The 15,487-nt window shown below is 44.4% G+C and overlaps 1 protein-coding gene across 6 annotated transcripts in view; it reads left to right on the top strand.

Moving 5' to 3' along the window:
- Nucleotides 1-3,910: 3,910 nt before the first annotated feature.
- MON1A (MON1 vesicular trafficking associated A) overlaps nucleotides 3,911-15,487 on the top strand; it is a 37,862-nt gene continuing 26,285 nt past the window's right edge. For 2 of the 6 annotated variants that reach the window (XM_084839585.1, XM_084839582.1), the window contains exons 1-3: nucleotides 3,916-4,108; nucleotides 11,286-11,433; nucleotides 13,650-14,117. In XM_084839585.1, coding sequence (XP_084695711.1) covers nucleotides 11,307-11,433; nucleotides 13,650-14,117 — 595 coding nt within the window. In that variant the 5' untranslated portion in view covers nucleotides 3,916-4,108; nucleotides 11,286-11,306. Of the gene's footprint in view, nucleotides 4,109-5,947; nucleotides 6,154-11,285; nucleotides 11,434-13,649; nucleotides 14,118-15,487 lie in introns of those variants that run through there. The other 4 variants (XM_084839586.1, XM_084839581.1, XM_084839583.1 and 1 more) reach the window with 4 other exon arrangements.

Genomic DNA, 15,487 nt, shown 5'->3' with positions numbered 1-15,487 from the left:
GCCGACCAAGAAGAAACCGGAAATTCCGGTACGCTCACCCATGTGACCGCCCGCCCCTCCTGGGTGAACGCGGAGGATGGCCTGCCCCGATGACCATAGACTTAAAATGGGTAGAGCGGCCAGCTTCCAGGTTCACTGTAGAAGCCATTTGTGGCTCTCCTTCAGGGCGGAAGTGGGAGCTGCCCATAGAAAACAATGGAGCAAGCTCAAGATTAGAGCGTAGCGCTGTCCGCGCAAAATCGAAAGGATAGCTTTCCCGTAGAAAAATGTGGGCGTTATTTAAAAAAAAATGTTTTTTTTAGACTTTTGTATCAGGCACAAGTCTTCTGCATGGAATAAGGTGTTGAATTTGGGCTTATGAGGGAGCAAGTTATGTAGATTGGTCTTTGCTGCAGTCTTGGAGGTGGGATTTTTGGCTGGAAAACCATACTGTTAGTCCCACATCTTACTTGCATCGTTAACAGTTAACTATTGAACAGTGAACAGTGACAGCAGGGCTGTCGTAAGCTACAGTTTCTCAGCCCCCTCCCCCCACCCGCCTGCCCGCACACACACACACACACACACACACTCCTACAATATGGGCATGATCCATTGGTTTGGCAACTTTTAAATGTTTAAAACTTTTTTAAAAAAAACCTTGTTTAAAACTTTTCTAAAAAAAACCTTTCCTCACATGAAATAAGTCCCAAGTTAGAAAAAGTATTAACCCGTCTTTGCTGCTGTCTTTTTAGTCCACTCATACTAATTGCAAATGAAGCTAGACTTGTATTTAGTTCAAGCAATGTACTGAATGTATCAGATTAGGAGAACATTTCCAAAATAGGAGATTTCAAACATGGCCACCATTCTAATGTGATCTAGCACTGAACTTAGGCAAATGTATACAAAACTATCATGCATCAACAAAATGCATCTCCTTTTCCCCACCTTCGATAATGTTAGTGTTTTGGTGACATAGGTTATATAATTTAAATTAAAATGCTAAACGCATAACAGCAATATACTAAGATATGCTGATGGAAAATCAGCATATTAAATTAAATCAATACATTACAGCATTGTAGACCACTTCCTATTAAATCAACAGTGTACTACGGTACAACTGTCATTAAAACACAATATAAATATACAATAATGCATCCAAAGACATTTAATTTGTATTATGACTCAGCAGTAAGATTACTGTGAAAAAGAGCTGGTGAATTAGAACAGCTGACACCATGGCAGTATCCACATGCCATTGTACACTTCCAAAAACCATTCCTGTGACTAATATTGAACATAAAATACCTTTCTCCTCTCTCCTAAAATAATCTTATAGTGAGTAGCTGTTCTGCCACAGGAATGGCTTTTGGAAAAACTTTTGATGGCTATATTGAAGAATAACTAATTGTCTACTTAGGATAGGTCAGTCATAAAAACTGTTCGAAGGGAACTGTTTAGTCAACCTCCATCTAAAGATTAATATACAATAGCCAAGGCCAAGTGATTTGTTTTAGGCCGCTAATGAAGACCTCATGTCAAAATGCATTTGGCCAATTTTGTAAGTTTTTAGACACTTTTATCAGGGTTTTTATTATTTGTGTTATTATATTTTTGTTGTTGTTCAGTCGTTCAGTCGTGTCCGACTCTTCGTGACCCCATGGACCATAGCACGCCAGGCCTTCCTGTCCTGCGCTCTCTCCCGGAGCGTGCTCAAGTTCATATTCATTGCATCCGTGATGCTATCTAGCCATCTCATCCTCTGCCGTCCCCTTCTCCTTTTGCCTTCAGTCTTTCCTTCAGCAGTATGCGAACCGAGAACTACCGGAAGTACAAGCTGGGTTTCGAAGAGGCAGAGGAACTAGAGATCAAATCGCCAACAGTCGCTGCATCATGGAGAAAGCAAGAGAATTCCAGAAAAACGTCTATTTCTGCTTCATTGACTACGCTAAAGCCTTTGATTGTGTGGATCACAACAAACTGTGGCAAATTCTTAAAGTGATGGGAGTACCAGACCACCTTACCTGTCTCCTGAGAAACCTGTATACGTGACTGTTAGTCCTTCTATTAAAGAACTGTGCTCTTGAAGATCATTTTTTTCCAAATCTATCTTGCTTGACCTGGTAACACTATTTTGGAAAACCCTACAGAGAATTAAACATTGTAATAGTATATAGCTTGTGCAGATGCAAACTGGATGGTGGTAGACATATCCCAAAGTTGTAAGGCATCAAATGATGTTTGAGAGTGACCATTTTATGGACTGAAGATGCAGAATTGCAATTTCTGCTAGTGTGAAAATGCTCAAGAGCAGAAGAACATAGGAAAAGCTCTGCTGGATCAGACCAAATGCCTGCAATCCTAAACACATTCCCTTGGGAATAAGTCTCAGTGGGGCTTACTTTTGAAAGAATATGCTGCAACTATTTTGATGATTTTACATCTAACATTTAAGAATGTGATGCGAATTAATCAAAACACCAGAACAGAAAGCTTTACAACAGGGGTGCAGAGTCTCTTTCAGCTCGAGGACCAAATTTCATTTTGAAGAAGCTCTCCGGGAGCATATTCTAGAAGTTGGGAGGGCAAAAGGGATGGGGCCAAAATACCAAAAACACCAGCATATTTTAATGTAAAGCTCTTAGAGCCCATAATAAGCCTTAGGAGCAGCATTTCAACCTTATAGAAAGGAGGGGAAACTGCACAAAAGCCAGGAAACCACGAAACAAACAGTGGTTGGGGGGAAAGGGAAAGGAGGCAAAGCCTTCTGGAGAACCCCAGAGGGCTAGATTTGGCCTCTGGGCCTGAGGTTCTGCTCCCCTGGTGGAGGGAGCAATCCTATGTGGTGAGGCAGCCACCTTGGAACTCAGAGGTGACCACCTATCCAATGCACGGGGGGAGGAGCACACAGGGGATTCTCTCCTTTGTGCTCCAGCCTCCCTGCATTCGCAGCTAGATGGCCAATCTTGCAGCACAGGGTGGGGAGGCTGGACGACGTATAGGAAGCATCATACCAGCATTTCCGCACTGCTCGCCCCAGGAACGCCCCCTTTCGCCCCGCTCCACACTGCTCTTCCAAGCACCAAGCCTGAGGACGATCTAGGACGATCTGCGCCGCCTACAAGGCAGTGGGAGAAGGGGCAGGGAGGTGGTTCTCCGGGAACCAACCTTGGAGCACGGGATCCAAGGTCGGTGCCCAGAAACCGACTAATCTTATGGCCATCTAGCTGCTGTCTAGCGGCCATAGGATTGCACCATTACTGGATTTAATAGTTGGGATGCCTCCAGACAGAGGGCACCAATGGCCAATAATCCAAAGACATTGTGCAACTATTCCAGTTTTCCCTCTCTAACAGATTTTTTCTGGTAAAAACAAATGATGAAAGAAGCAGTGGGAAAACATGGGAGGTTCACAAACTGAAGACAATGTCATCTGGACTGCCTGTAAAATTCCATGAATGAGGCAAAGCGATTTATGATAAATCATCTGGAAGGCATTGAAACAGGGCTTCCTCCCCCACCCCCACCTTCACCTTCAGAATGAGGATGATAATACTGACCTACCTTACGGGGTTATTGTAAGGGTAAGTGATATAATGTATGTACTGCAGTTTGAGCACTTAAAAAGTGCCAAAGAAATTACTATTATGATTATCATCATCGTCATCACATCAAACAGGGATTTCTGGGGTGAAGGAAAGCTTAAATCTGCCCCTTTGGGGTTTCCAAATGTTGGCAGTTGTGGACCAGTTCTAAGCCATTTCCTGTGAATCTCATCTTTTGTCCCTCGAAAGACTGAACTGCAGAGTTTGGGACTACAATCCCCAAGATGCATTGGGACTTGCGGAGCTGACAGAGTGACCTTTGATTTGAAAGGAGAAGTAGATAGTGCGGAGTACTTTCCCGGCGGTAGCTGGCAAGGGCAGAATCAGCTGGCTGGTTTGAGAAGCATGGCCACGGCTACGGCGGCACCGTCTTCGCAGGAGGGAGCGGCAGGCTGAGCACCCCCCGCCCTTCCCCTGGAGCCTTCTTCCCTTTCTGCTCAGGCCTCACGGGCAGCAGTAGGAGCAGACACGCTCGCTGCCGCTCGTCAGCGGCTGAGCAGCCCGCTCCTGTCAACGCTGTAAGTATCCTTTGTGTGCTGCTGCTCCTGCTAGCCAGGGCCGGACGAGCGAACAGGAAGAAACATGCAGAGGCCGGGCCTGTTGCTTTCTCTCTTCAACTTTGCCTGTTCTTACTGTTATTTGAACGGCACGAATTCCCCACTGCGGAGGCTGGGCGCAGAAATCCAGCCAACCTGAATTCCATACAAATCCATCTACTAACCTGCCAAAACCAGTGACTGGAAACCAGAACGTGAGAAACCAAACAGTGGTTTGAGTTATTAATATGCTCCAGGAGTTTCTTCTCTGAGAGAGGGACAATCCATGGGAAAACATGATGGAGGGAAAGTCAGGGGGATCCTTGCAGATGGGTTCCTAGAGCAGCTGTGTCACCCCTCCTTGAAATGTGTGCTCGTTTGAGCTCTCAGCATCGCTTGAAGACTGTAAAAAGGCACAAGGAACTGCTTATTTTAGAGAGATGCTGGGCTGAATTGTCTTTGTCTTAAGAGCAATTAATATTACCAAGTAGCAGCAGCAGAGCAAACTGCTTGCCCAATGCCTCTTTCTACCTAGGCAAAGGTCAATAATACTGGCTTTAAACATTTATGTTACACTGTTGTGTTTATAATGTGTTGGCACATTTTCTATAAATGATTATTATTGCAATTGCATAGGTGGAAAAAGTAGCTTGCTCAAGGGCTCACACTCAGTCCGTAGCAATAGTAAGTGCTAAACCCAGGTCCAAGTCTGTAGGAGTATATGGTAGCCAGTGACTTACATGGGAGAAAGTAAAGGAGTACACTGTTGGGATGTGTCTAGGTGGGGAGGTAGATTCTCACCCTCCACTCTGTGTTTACTCTGTCCTATGTTAGCCAGCAGGAGTGATTTCTGTAAGGCAGAAAGTAAGATGCAAATCCCCTTCATGGATCACTGCCTTGTTGTGGCGAAGGGGCTTGCGTAACTCAGTGAAGCCATAAGCTATGCCGTGCAGGGCCACCCAAGACGGACAGGTCATGGCAGAGAGTTCTGACAAAATGTGGTCCACTGGAGAAGGAAATGGCAACCCACTCCAGTATTCTTGCCAAGAAAACCCCATGGAACGTATCACAAGGCTAAAAGATATGATGCCGGAAGATGAGCCCCTCAGGTCGGAAGGTGTCCAATATGCTACTGGGGAAGAGCAGAGGGTATTTCCAAGTAGCGCCAGAAAGAGTGAAGCGGCTGGGCCAAACCCGAAAGGACACTCAGCTGTGGATGTGTCTGGTGGTGAAAAGAAAATCCGATGCTGTAAATAACAATATTGTTTAGGAACCTGGAATGTCAGATCAATGAATCAAGGTAAGCTGGAGGTGGTCAAACATGAGATGGCAAGACTGAACATCGACATCTTGGGAATCAGCGAACTAAAATGGACAGGCATGGGCAAATTTAATTCAGGTGACCATCATATCTACTATTGTGGGCAAGAATCCCTTAGAAGAAATGGAGTAGCACTCATAGTCAACAAAAGGGTGGGAAAAGCAGTACTGGGGTACAATCTTAAAAATGATAGAATGATCTCAGTACGAATCCAAGGCAAACCATTCAACATCACAGTAATTCAAGTCTATGCCCCAACCACTGAGGCCGAAGAAGCTGAGGTTGATCAGTTCTATGAAGACCTACAACACCTTCTAGAACTCACACCAAAAAAAGATGTCCTCTTCATCATAGGGGATTGGAATGCTAAAGTAGGAAGTCAAGAAATCACTGGGATAACAGGCAGGCATGGCCTTGGTGTACAAAATGAAGCAGGACAAAAGCTAATAGAGTTTTGCCAAGAGAACATGCTGATCATAGCAAACACTCTTTTCCAACAGCACAAGAGGCGACTCTACACATGGACGTCACCAGATGGTCAATATCGAAATCAGATTGATTATGTCCTTTGCAGCCAAAGATGGAGAAGCTCCATACAGTCAGTAGAAACAAGACCTGGAGCTGACTGTGGCTCAGATCATGAGCTGCTTCTTGCAAAATTTCGGCTTAAATTGAAGAACGTCGGGAAAACCACTAAACCGTTCAGGTATGACCTAAATCATATCCCTGATGAATATGCAGTGGAGGTGAGGAATAGATTTCAGGGATTAGACCTGATAGACAGAGTGCCTGAGGAACCATGGACGGAGGTCCGTAACATTGTTCAGGAGGCAGCAACTAAATCCGTCCCAAAGAAAAAGAAATGCAAGAAAGCAAAGTGGCTGTCTGATGAGGCTTTACAAGTAGCTCACGAAAGAAGGGAAGCGAAAAGCAAGGGAGAAAGGGGAAGATATACCCAACTGAATGCAGAGTTCCAGAGAATAGCAAGGAGAGACAAGAAGGCCTTCTTAAATTAACAATGCAAAGAAATCAAGGAAAACAACAGAATGGGAAAGACTAGAGATCTCTTCAAGAAAATTGGAGATCTCAAGGGAACGTTTTGTGCAAAGACAGGCATGATAAAGGACAAAGAAGGCAGGGACCTAACAGAAGCAGATGAGATTAAGAAGAGGTGGCAAGAATACACAGAAGAACTATACAGGAAAGATCTGAATGTCCCTGATAGCCATGATAGTGCAGTCACTGAACTTGAGCCGGACATCCTTGAGAGTGAAGTCAAGTGGGCCTTAGGAAGCATTAGTAACAACAAAGCTAGCGGAGATGACAGTATTCCAGCCGAGCTATTTAAAATCCTAAAAGATGATGCTGTTAAAGTGCTGCATTCAATATGCCAACAAATCTGGAACACTCAACAGTGGCCACAAGACTGGAAAAGGTCAGTTTACATTCCAATTCCAAAGAAGGGCAACGCCAAAGAGTGTTCAAACTACCGCACAATTGCGCTCATTTCACATGCCAGCAAGGTGATGCTCAAAATCCTACAAGCTAGGCTTCAGCAGTATGCGAACCGAGAACTACTGGAAGTACAAGCTGGGTTTCGAAGAGGCAGAGGAACTAGAGATCAAATCGCCAACATTCGCTGCATCATGGAGAAAGCAGGAAAATTCCAGAAAAACGTCTATTTCTGCTTCATTGACTACGCTAAAGCCTTTGATTGTGTGGATCACAACAAACTGTGGCAAATTCTTAAAGTGATGGGAGTACCAGACCACCTTACCTGTCTCCTGAGAAACCTGTACGAGGGTCAAGAAGCAACAGTAAGAACCAGACATGGAACAACCGATTGGTTCAAAATTGGGAAAGGAGTACGACAAGGCTGCATATTGTCACCCTGCTTATTTAACTTATATGCAGAGTACATCATGAGAAATGCCGGGTTGGATGAATCAGAGGTCGGAATTAAGATTGCTGGGAGAATTATCAACAACCTCCGATATGCAGACGATACCACCCTAATGGCAGAAAGCGAAGAGGATCTCAAGAGCCTCTTGTTGAGGGTGAAAGAGGAGAGTGCAAAAGCTGGTTTGAAACTCAACATTCAAAAAACTAAGATCATGGCATCTGGCCCCATCACTTCCTGGCATATAGAAGGGGAAGAAATGGCAGCAGTGACAGATTTTACTTTCTTGGGCTCCAAGATCACCGCAGACGGTGACTGTAGCCATGAAATTAAAAGACGCTTGCTCCTTGGGAGGAAAGCTATGGCCAACCTAGACAGCATAGTAAGAAGCAGAGACATCACCTTGCCGACAAAGGTCCGTCTAATCAAAGCTATGGTTTTCCCAGTAGTAATGTATGGCTGTGAGAGCTAGACTATAAGGAAGGCTGAGCGCCGAAGAATTGATGCTTTCGAACTGTGGTGCTGGAGAAGACTCTTACGAGTGCCCTGGACTGCAAGGAGGTCCAATCAGTCCATCCTAAAGGAAATCAACCCTGACTGCTCATTGGAAGGACAGATACTGAAGCTGAAGCTCCAATATTTTGGCCACCTATTGCGAAGAGAAAACTCCCTGGAAAAGACCCTGATGCTGGGAAAGACTGAAGGCAAAAGGAGAAGGGGACGGCAGAGGATGAGATGGCTAGATAGCATCACGGATGCAATGAATATGAACTTGAGCACGCTCCTGGAGAGAGCGCAGGACAGGAAGGCCTGGCGTGCTATGGTCCATGGGGTCACGAAGAGTCGGACACGACTGAACGACTGAACAACAACAATAAAAGATACTCTACTGAGCTAGGGTCATTGGAGGAAATTACTAGCCCCTGGTACATCTCCAGTATGTCAGTCATACTTTACCGAGGGGGTGGGGGGGATCTTCATGACAACCGCATGAGAAGCGTGTTGGAGTATTATCCAAGTTTGCGATATGAAATAACCCCAAATATTTTCATACATGAAAAGAGGCAAATACTTGTCGTATCAAGAGAGTTCCATCTCTTAAGAAAAAAGCAGAATCAGTTACTCTTCCATCATATCAATACATGTAATTTAAGCATGTATTCTGAAACATACACATATTAAACAGTCAGTTACTCCCTCCATGTGCTGTCAGCCAAAAGTCTTATCTTTACCGTAGATCTGCTCCTTTTAGTGCACCTGTTGAAAGAAAATACCACCTATGTTTGAGGTGGGGGTGCTGACTTGGGTGAAACTCTGGACATCTTTTGCTGCTTTTATCTTTTAGCACTATCTTTTTTAAAATTTACAGTAATTTTTTAAAAGTATTTCCATGAGTATTAAAGTATAGACACATTTGGGGGGTGGGGGGAGGTGAGAAGAGGAAGTAATTTTTCCCCTGTTGTAATTGTGAACATCAGATTCCATAGTTAAATCTTGATACCAGATTCTTCTTAGAAAATAATCCTTTGCTTTGTGGCTTCGAGTCTATGGGCTGCAGGTTTTATTGGTGTTATCTGTTTTATAGTATTTTTATTGAATATGTATAGATTGATTTTCTACTGTATTTGTTTTGCATAGTTATATATTGTTTTTATCTTGTACACTGCCATGAAAGGGTTCTATCCTTAAAAATCATAAACAATAATTTTAAATAAAATAAATTCCTCTGGTGGGGATGTCCTCAAGAAGACTTCCACTGGAAACTGGTGGAAAAGAGGGGAAAAGCAATTTGATGGTTCCCCTTTCCTCTGCAGCCCCCAGTGCCACCTCCCCCACTGTTCTGGAGACTGCAGAAGGAGTGGGGAATTGGCAGAGATTAACTCCAGCAGAAAAGCTTTGCTGGATCAAAAGCCTCCCTCTGATGGAAGGACCCCATCCATCTGCAGGGAGCTTATGCCAGATTCAACCCTTTGTTTTTAATGCATACATTATTAATAAAAAATCAATAAAATTCCTATTTAAGATTTCAACTGTATTTTATTAAAATTATTTAATACAGTAACTTTAATTAAAACATCTTTGGGTATTTGTATTTAAGTTTTTGCTATTTAGCAGTGACTTACAGTGGCTCCCAGAGGCCAATCAAGCAGAGAAGGGCGGCACCCAAACAACAAAGCAGGTGGGGAAATGGCTCCTCTTTAATTGAAATAAATAGAATATCCTCCCCATGCTGTGTGTGCAGTCAGAGGCTGCACACATGAAAACCAAATGCTTTCATAGCTTAAAATCCTAAAGGCAAATAAAACAACCCAGTTAGTATTGCTTTTGAGGCCCTCCAGATGTTGGGCTACAATCCCCATCATCCCTGACCATTGACCATGCTGGCTGGGGCTGATGGGAGTCTAATACCATCTAGAAGGCCATGTCAGGAGCGCCCTAGCTGCCTCTTACAGTCCCCTCCAATAGCCAACTCAAGACACAGACGAAGAGGATTCTTTCCAAGGCTTTATTCCATTACAACTTAATGACTCTTTCAGATGCTAATCATCAGCGACGAAGCAAGGAACTGCACTGGGGCAGTTAGCAGAGTAGCCTAAGCTCCAGATAAGGCAGTTGGTCCCCATTTGAAGGAGAAGAGCGGGAAACCTCTGAACTTATGGGCTATGGAGAGGTCCTCCCTCTTACCCGTAGGTCCTTGGGACTGGGACTGTTGTTTTAGCGCCAAGCGGGCAGAGCGCCTCCTCTCGGCGCCCTCCATCTGGTGCCGCTCCCTGTGTCTGCGCTGAGCGTCCAGCAAGACCCCATCCCCCGCTCTCTCGCTGCCAGGGTCACTATCTCTCTCAGGAATGCAGGCAGGAGGAATCTCTCCCTGCTGCTGTGCCTGTGAGCGATGAGCGAGCTCCTCTCCCACGGGTTGTTGTTCTTCCTCAGAATCAGAACTGCTCTGGGGCTATATGGGCTCAGTTTCCACCCTGACAGGCCACAGGTTCACCACCCCTGCATTAATGGCCAAATAGCTGAGTTTTCAGGGACATGTGCCTGAAATTTGGGACTGTCCCTGCTAAATAGGGCATGTGCTATATAGTATTGTTTATCCTGGTGGCCTGGGGTATACCCAGGCACTTGAATCCTCTGGTGCCAGCCTCATGGTTGAAATACCTGTTACCATTGCCTGCTAGCCAGAACTAATCTCTCAGGCCTTGAGAGACTTGTTGACTTCAAATACCTGCTCAGCCCTGAATTCACTGGGTGGTGCTGAGCAAGCCACTATATCTTATGCTCACTTCCTCAGTGGTAAAGTGAAAATGTTAGTAACTTTCCTCACAGGGAAGTGGTGAGGGGGAATGAAACATATGATACAATCAGAAAATGCTCATTTTTTACATCGTAACTATAGATTGATTCATACTGAAACCAGTGGTGCAGCTAGGTAATTTTAGACCCTGGATTTAATGGCCTTGGTGGGGAGGGGGCTTTAGACTGCCTTGTGTATTGCTTCTATTGTGAAGCACATAACTAACATTTCTCTTCTCCCCCAATTGTCATTCCATGCTTTACAACTGCTCCTATATTCTTTATAAGTTAGAACGTTTGTCAGTCCTGGGAAAAAAAATACTGTAAGCATGTGCAGGTTTGCATTTCAAGCTCACTTAAATCATAGCTGCATCATGACTATAGAATAAAATGGAGTTTGCTTCCGCTGCCCTCATCACCTGCTGCTTTCTGGGTGGCCGGGGGGGTGGGGAGAGGCTGTGCTGTGCGGGGGGTCCAGCCCTAGCTGCATCACTGACTAAAACATTTGGGACTGACTTATTGCCCTCATATAGATATGGTGCTAGGAAGAAGTTTAGATGCATTTGCTTTTTCACTTGGGCTGGGAAGTTCTGCAGTATGTCAGGACAATACAGGCTAGCAGAATTTTGTTTGTTTGCTTGCAGGTCCCCGGTAGCTTCCAAGTAATGGCTGCTGATGTTTACAAGAAGAAGGGTAGAGATGTGCCCAATGGGTCGTTGGCCCCAGCTGATGGACAGCATGCCGAGAGGTCGGAGAGCCCTACACCAGGGCTTGTCCAGGGCACAGAACCAGGTAGGTATGAATAGAGAGCAATTATTGCATTTTGTGTGGAACAGCATGAGCATCCATTCCTTATTTCTGGATGATATGGAGAACCTTCTTCCCCATTTCTCTGACTTTCTGGCTATCAGGTGGTGAGTGAAAGAACGCCAACTCCACCCCAGAGTGATGATTTACAAAGAGGGACAGGGCAGCAGCAAGACAGCAGCAGTTATTCTTACCAGAAAAAAAAAAAAACACCATGGAGGTGACCTTGGTAGTATAACATTTTCCATGTGTATTCCTCTGTGGGAGTCATTCCAAAAGAATTCCTATAGAAAAGTAATGTCTCTGTACCGTTAACCTTTTTTTAGCTGAGCCAGATCTTTGTTTAAAAATTGAAATAATGTATTCAGGTCTATTCATTTTCAATCAAGCAGAGGATATATGAAATAATAATTTTATTGTAATTTGAGTGCCTGCTGTACCTCTGACATTTTCCCCCGTACACGTTACAAACTTATAACCATTTTCTGCTGAATCCCAATGACCAACTAAAACTCTTCCCTCTAATCAATGCCATCAGTGGGCCATCAGTGCTAGCCTGAGGCTGGCAAAAACCAGGCTTTTGTTATGTTGTTCAGTCATTAAGTCGCGTCAGTACTGCTTTTCCCACCCTTTTGTTGACTATGAGTGCTACTCCATTTCTTCTAAGGGATTCTTGCCCACAGTAGTAGATATGATGGTCACCTGAATTAAATTTGCCCATGCTTGTCCGTTTTAGTTCACTGATTCCCAAGATGTCGATGTTCAGTCTTGCTATCTCACGTTTAACCACCTCCAGCTTACCTTGATTCATTGAACTTACATTCCAGGTTCCTAAACAATATTGTTCTTTACAGCATCGGATTTTCTTTTCACCACCAGACACATCCACAGCTGAGTGTCCTTTCGGCTTTGGCCACTTCACTCTTTCTGGCGCTACTTGGAAATTCCCTCTGCTCTTCCCCAGTAGTAACTTATCGGACACCTTCCGACCTGAGGGGCTCATTTTCCAGCGTCATATCTTTTAGCCTTGTGATACGTTCCATGGGGTTTTCTTGGCAAGAATACTGGAGTGGGTTGCCATTTCCTTCTCCAGTGGACCACATTTTGTCAGAACTCTCTGCCATGACCTGTCCGTCTTGGGTGGCCCTGCATGGCATAGCTTATGGCTTCATTGAGTTACGCAAGCCCCTTTGCCACATAAAGCAACCAGGAGCGTCTGTACTGCACCTTAGGCAACATTTCCAAGCCACATACACCAGTGGCTTACACCAGCAGGTACACTTGTAACATTCCCTTGGCCAAAGAAAGGAGAAGCCTCAAAACAGAGCTAAGTAACTTCTGCATTGCACTGAGAAAAAAGATAGTCCAGGGCAGGATGTAGGCAAACAGTCTGGATGACAGGAGCAGCATCACTATATGAGAGGTCCCTTTTTGGATTGACCTGCAGCCCAATCCCATGCATGCTTACCCCAGAGTGTAAATTTCACTCTGATCAATGGGAGAGGGGGTGCTTGCTTAGTTATTTATTTATTACATTTCTATACCGCCCAATAGCCAAAGCTCTCTAGGCAGTTCACAAAAATTTAAATCCTAAAATACAACATGATAAAAACATAATATAAAACCTTTAGAAATTTAAAACAGAATAAAACTGCAGTAAAACCTGGAGTAAAAGTCAGCACCAGGGTCAAGATCTAAAAACACAATAACACATTTAAAAACAAAACTGAAGGACTAAAAAGGCTGGGAAAATAAAAAGGTCTTCACCTGGTGGCAAAAAGACCACAATGTAGGCATCAGGCCTTCCACAGTTGGGATGCCACTACTGAAGAGACCTCTCCTGAGTAGCTGCTCGCCTCACCTTATTTGTCAGGGACACCCGGAAGAGGACTTCTGAAGATGATCTTAGGGTCTGGACAGGTACATATTGAGGGAGATATTTCTTTATGTAACCTGGCCCCAAACTATTTAGGCCTTTAAAAGTTAGCACCAGCATTTTGAATTGGCTGGAAACAGCCTGGAAGCCAGTTCATATCACAGAGCAGTGATGTAATATGATCACTCCATACTTCCACATAGAGGGTTCCTAGAGCTACCAATGAAAAGACAAGTCACTTTGTTATGATGCCTTTGTTGTAGCTTTTCTCCAGTGCCCCTCTGTGGGTGAATAACTGAATATCTATTGTGGTGTTTTTTCTAAGGGGCAGGCCAGAAGGGAGCCATGTTTGTTCACGCCCAGTCATATGAGGACCTGACTGGCACAGATAATCAGGATGCAGCTACCCAGAGCCCAGATGAGAGGGAAGAGGCCCAGGCTGACCAGACAAAGATGGAGGAGATCAGCAAGGACTTCAGTGAGCTGAGCACGCAGCTTACAGGTGTAGCACTGGACTTGGAAGAAGAGATAAGGCAGAGCCACGAGGACATGGTGCCGCTGTCGCCACAGGCGTCATGCCGGGATTCAGTCCTGTCAGGGAAGGAGGAAGAAGACATAACCATGGATGCTTGGCGCATGCACCAGAAGCATATCTTTGTTCTGAGTGAGGCAGGCAAGCCAGTGTACTCCCGCTATGGGTCCGAAGAGGCCCTGTCCAGCACCATGGGGGTGATGATGGCTCTAGTATCCTTTCTAGAAGCAGAGAAGAACGCCATCAGGTCTATTCATGCAGGTACCCACTATCACACTAACAGGGTTTCTTCTCAAGCTAGCATGACTTTACTGCTATTCATTTGGCCTCACTTTTGGAAAGTTGATTTGCGAAACAACATGAGAGAGAAGAAAGGATTGTGAGTGATGTTTCCCTGGAATGGCCCCAGCATTTACAATGCTCATTAGTAACCTGGCAGCATTGGGAGATATCAGGTGTGATCTTCAAGAGTTGCAGATTGCAAGGGCCAACTTGTGCACATGATCAGAATTGCATGTGTAATTTGGTTGAACTAGATGATAAACTATTTTAATCTTCAGCTTAAGAAATGTTTAGAAATGGAGCCACAGAAGGAGACTAGATTAATAAAATAGTACATCTGTGTGTGGTCTTTCTCGAAAGAGCAAGTCCAAAGCCAATATGTAATACAAATGATCATCAGAATCCATGTTTGGTCAGGAGAGCCTTATCAGACTAGCAATGGATTTTGACAGCCACATAACACTCAGGCAGGGGATAGGGAGGAACCTACAGGTGGGTGCCAGTCAAAGGCAGAATCCCATAGGTATGGCTTCTTAAAACCTGTGACTCATTAGTTTTTCCCCCTGTTCTTATTTAGGCCTCACTGAGCTGGTAAACCTTTGTCTGGACTGTACCACTTCAGACTACAGACGGGGGCTTACAAATAAAATACCTGCATGTAAAAACCTAGCATATCAGGGAGAAGGCTAAGTTAGAACCCTTCTCCCTGACATCTAGTTTTCTAAACAGAAGAATTTATTTGTTAGTTAGTTAGTTAGTTAGTTAGTTAGTTAGTTAGTTTTTGAATGAAGGAGTAATCAGTCAGAAGAGTCCCCACTGCAGTCTGAAGTAGTATAGCCCAGACACTGGCTGAGCAACTCAGTGACAACCAGGCCTTTAAGGATGGGAGATCAAACAAAATTTTTCATCCTTCTTTGAAGTGACAAATGTGAGGGCCTGTTCAAAACAGGTTACTCACGTGTCTGTGCCATAGCAAGTGCACATAACACTAACCCATGGTTTATTTAAACCATGGTTTGTTGTTCTACCCAGGGTTTGTCTGGCAGATGATCAAAGAAACCATTGTTTTTCTCTCTGTCCCTGGCTTGTTTATTACTGCAGTGCCTCAAACGCATTTAGGATACAGGGAGGGAGTGGGCAAAGGAGGATGGAAATAAATAACGAGAGACTGAGAAAATAAACCATGGTTTGTTTGATCATTGTTTGCATCTGTAGCCTGGTGAAAAAACCCATGAACAACCCACAATTCTACGTTCACACATAACCCATGGCTTAAACAACCCACAGTTCACAACCCAACAACAAACCATAGCTTCTCTTTGTGGTTAATAACCCATAGTTAACCCATC

The sequence above is a fragment of the Heloderma suspectum genome, chromosome 2 (assembly GCF_057233095.1).
Source record: "Heloderma suspectum isolate Gila_16-S chromosome 2, 16-S_ref, whole genome shotgun sequence".
In the NCBI taxonomy this organism is placed as follows: Eukaryota; Metazoa; Chordata; class Lepidosauria; order Squamata; family Helodermatidae; genus Heloderma; species Heloderma suspectum.
Note: the sequence above shows the minus strand (reverse complement) of the source record. Positions and strands in the feature narration are given on the sequence as shown.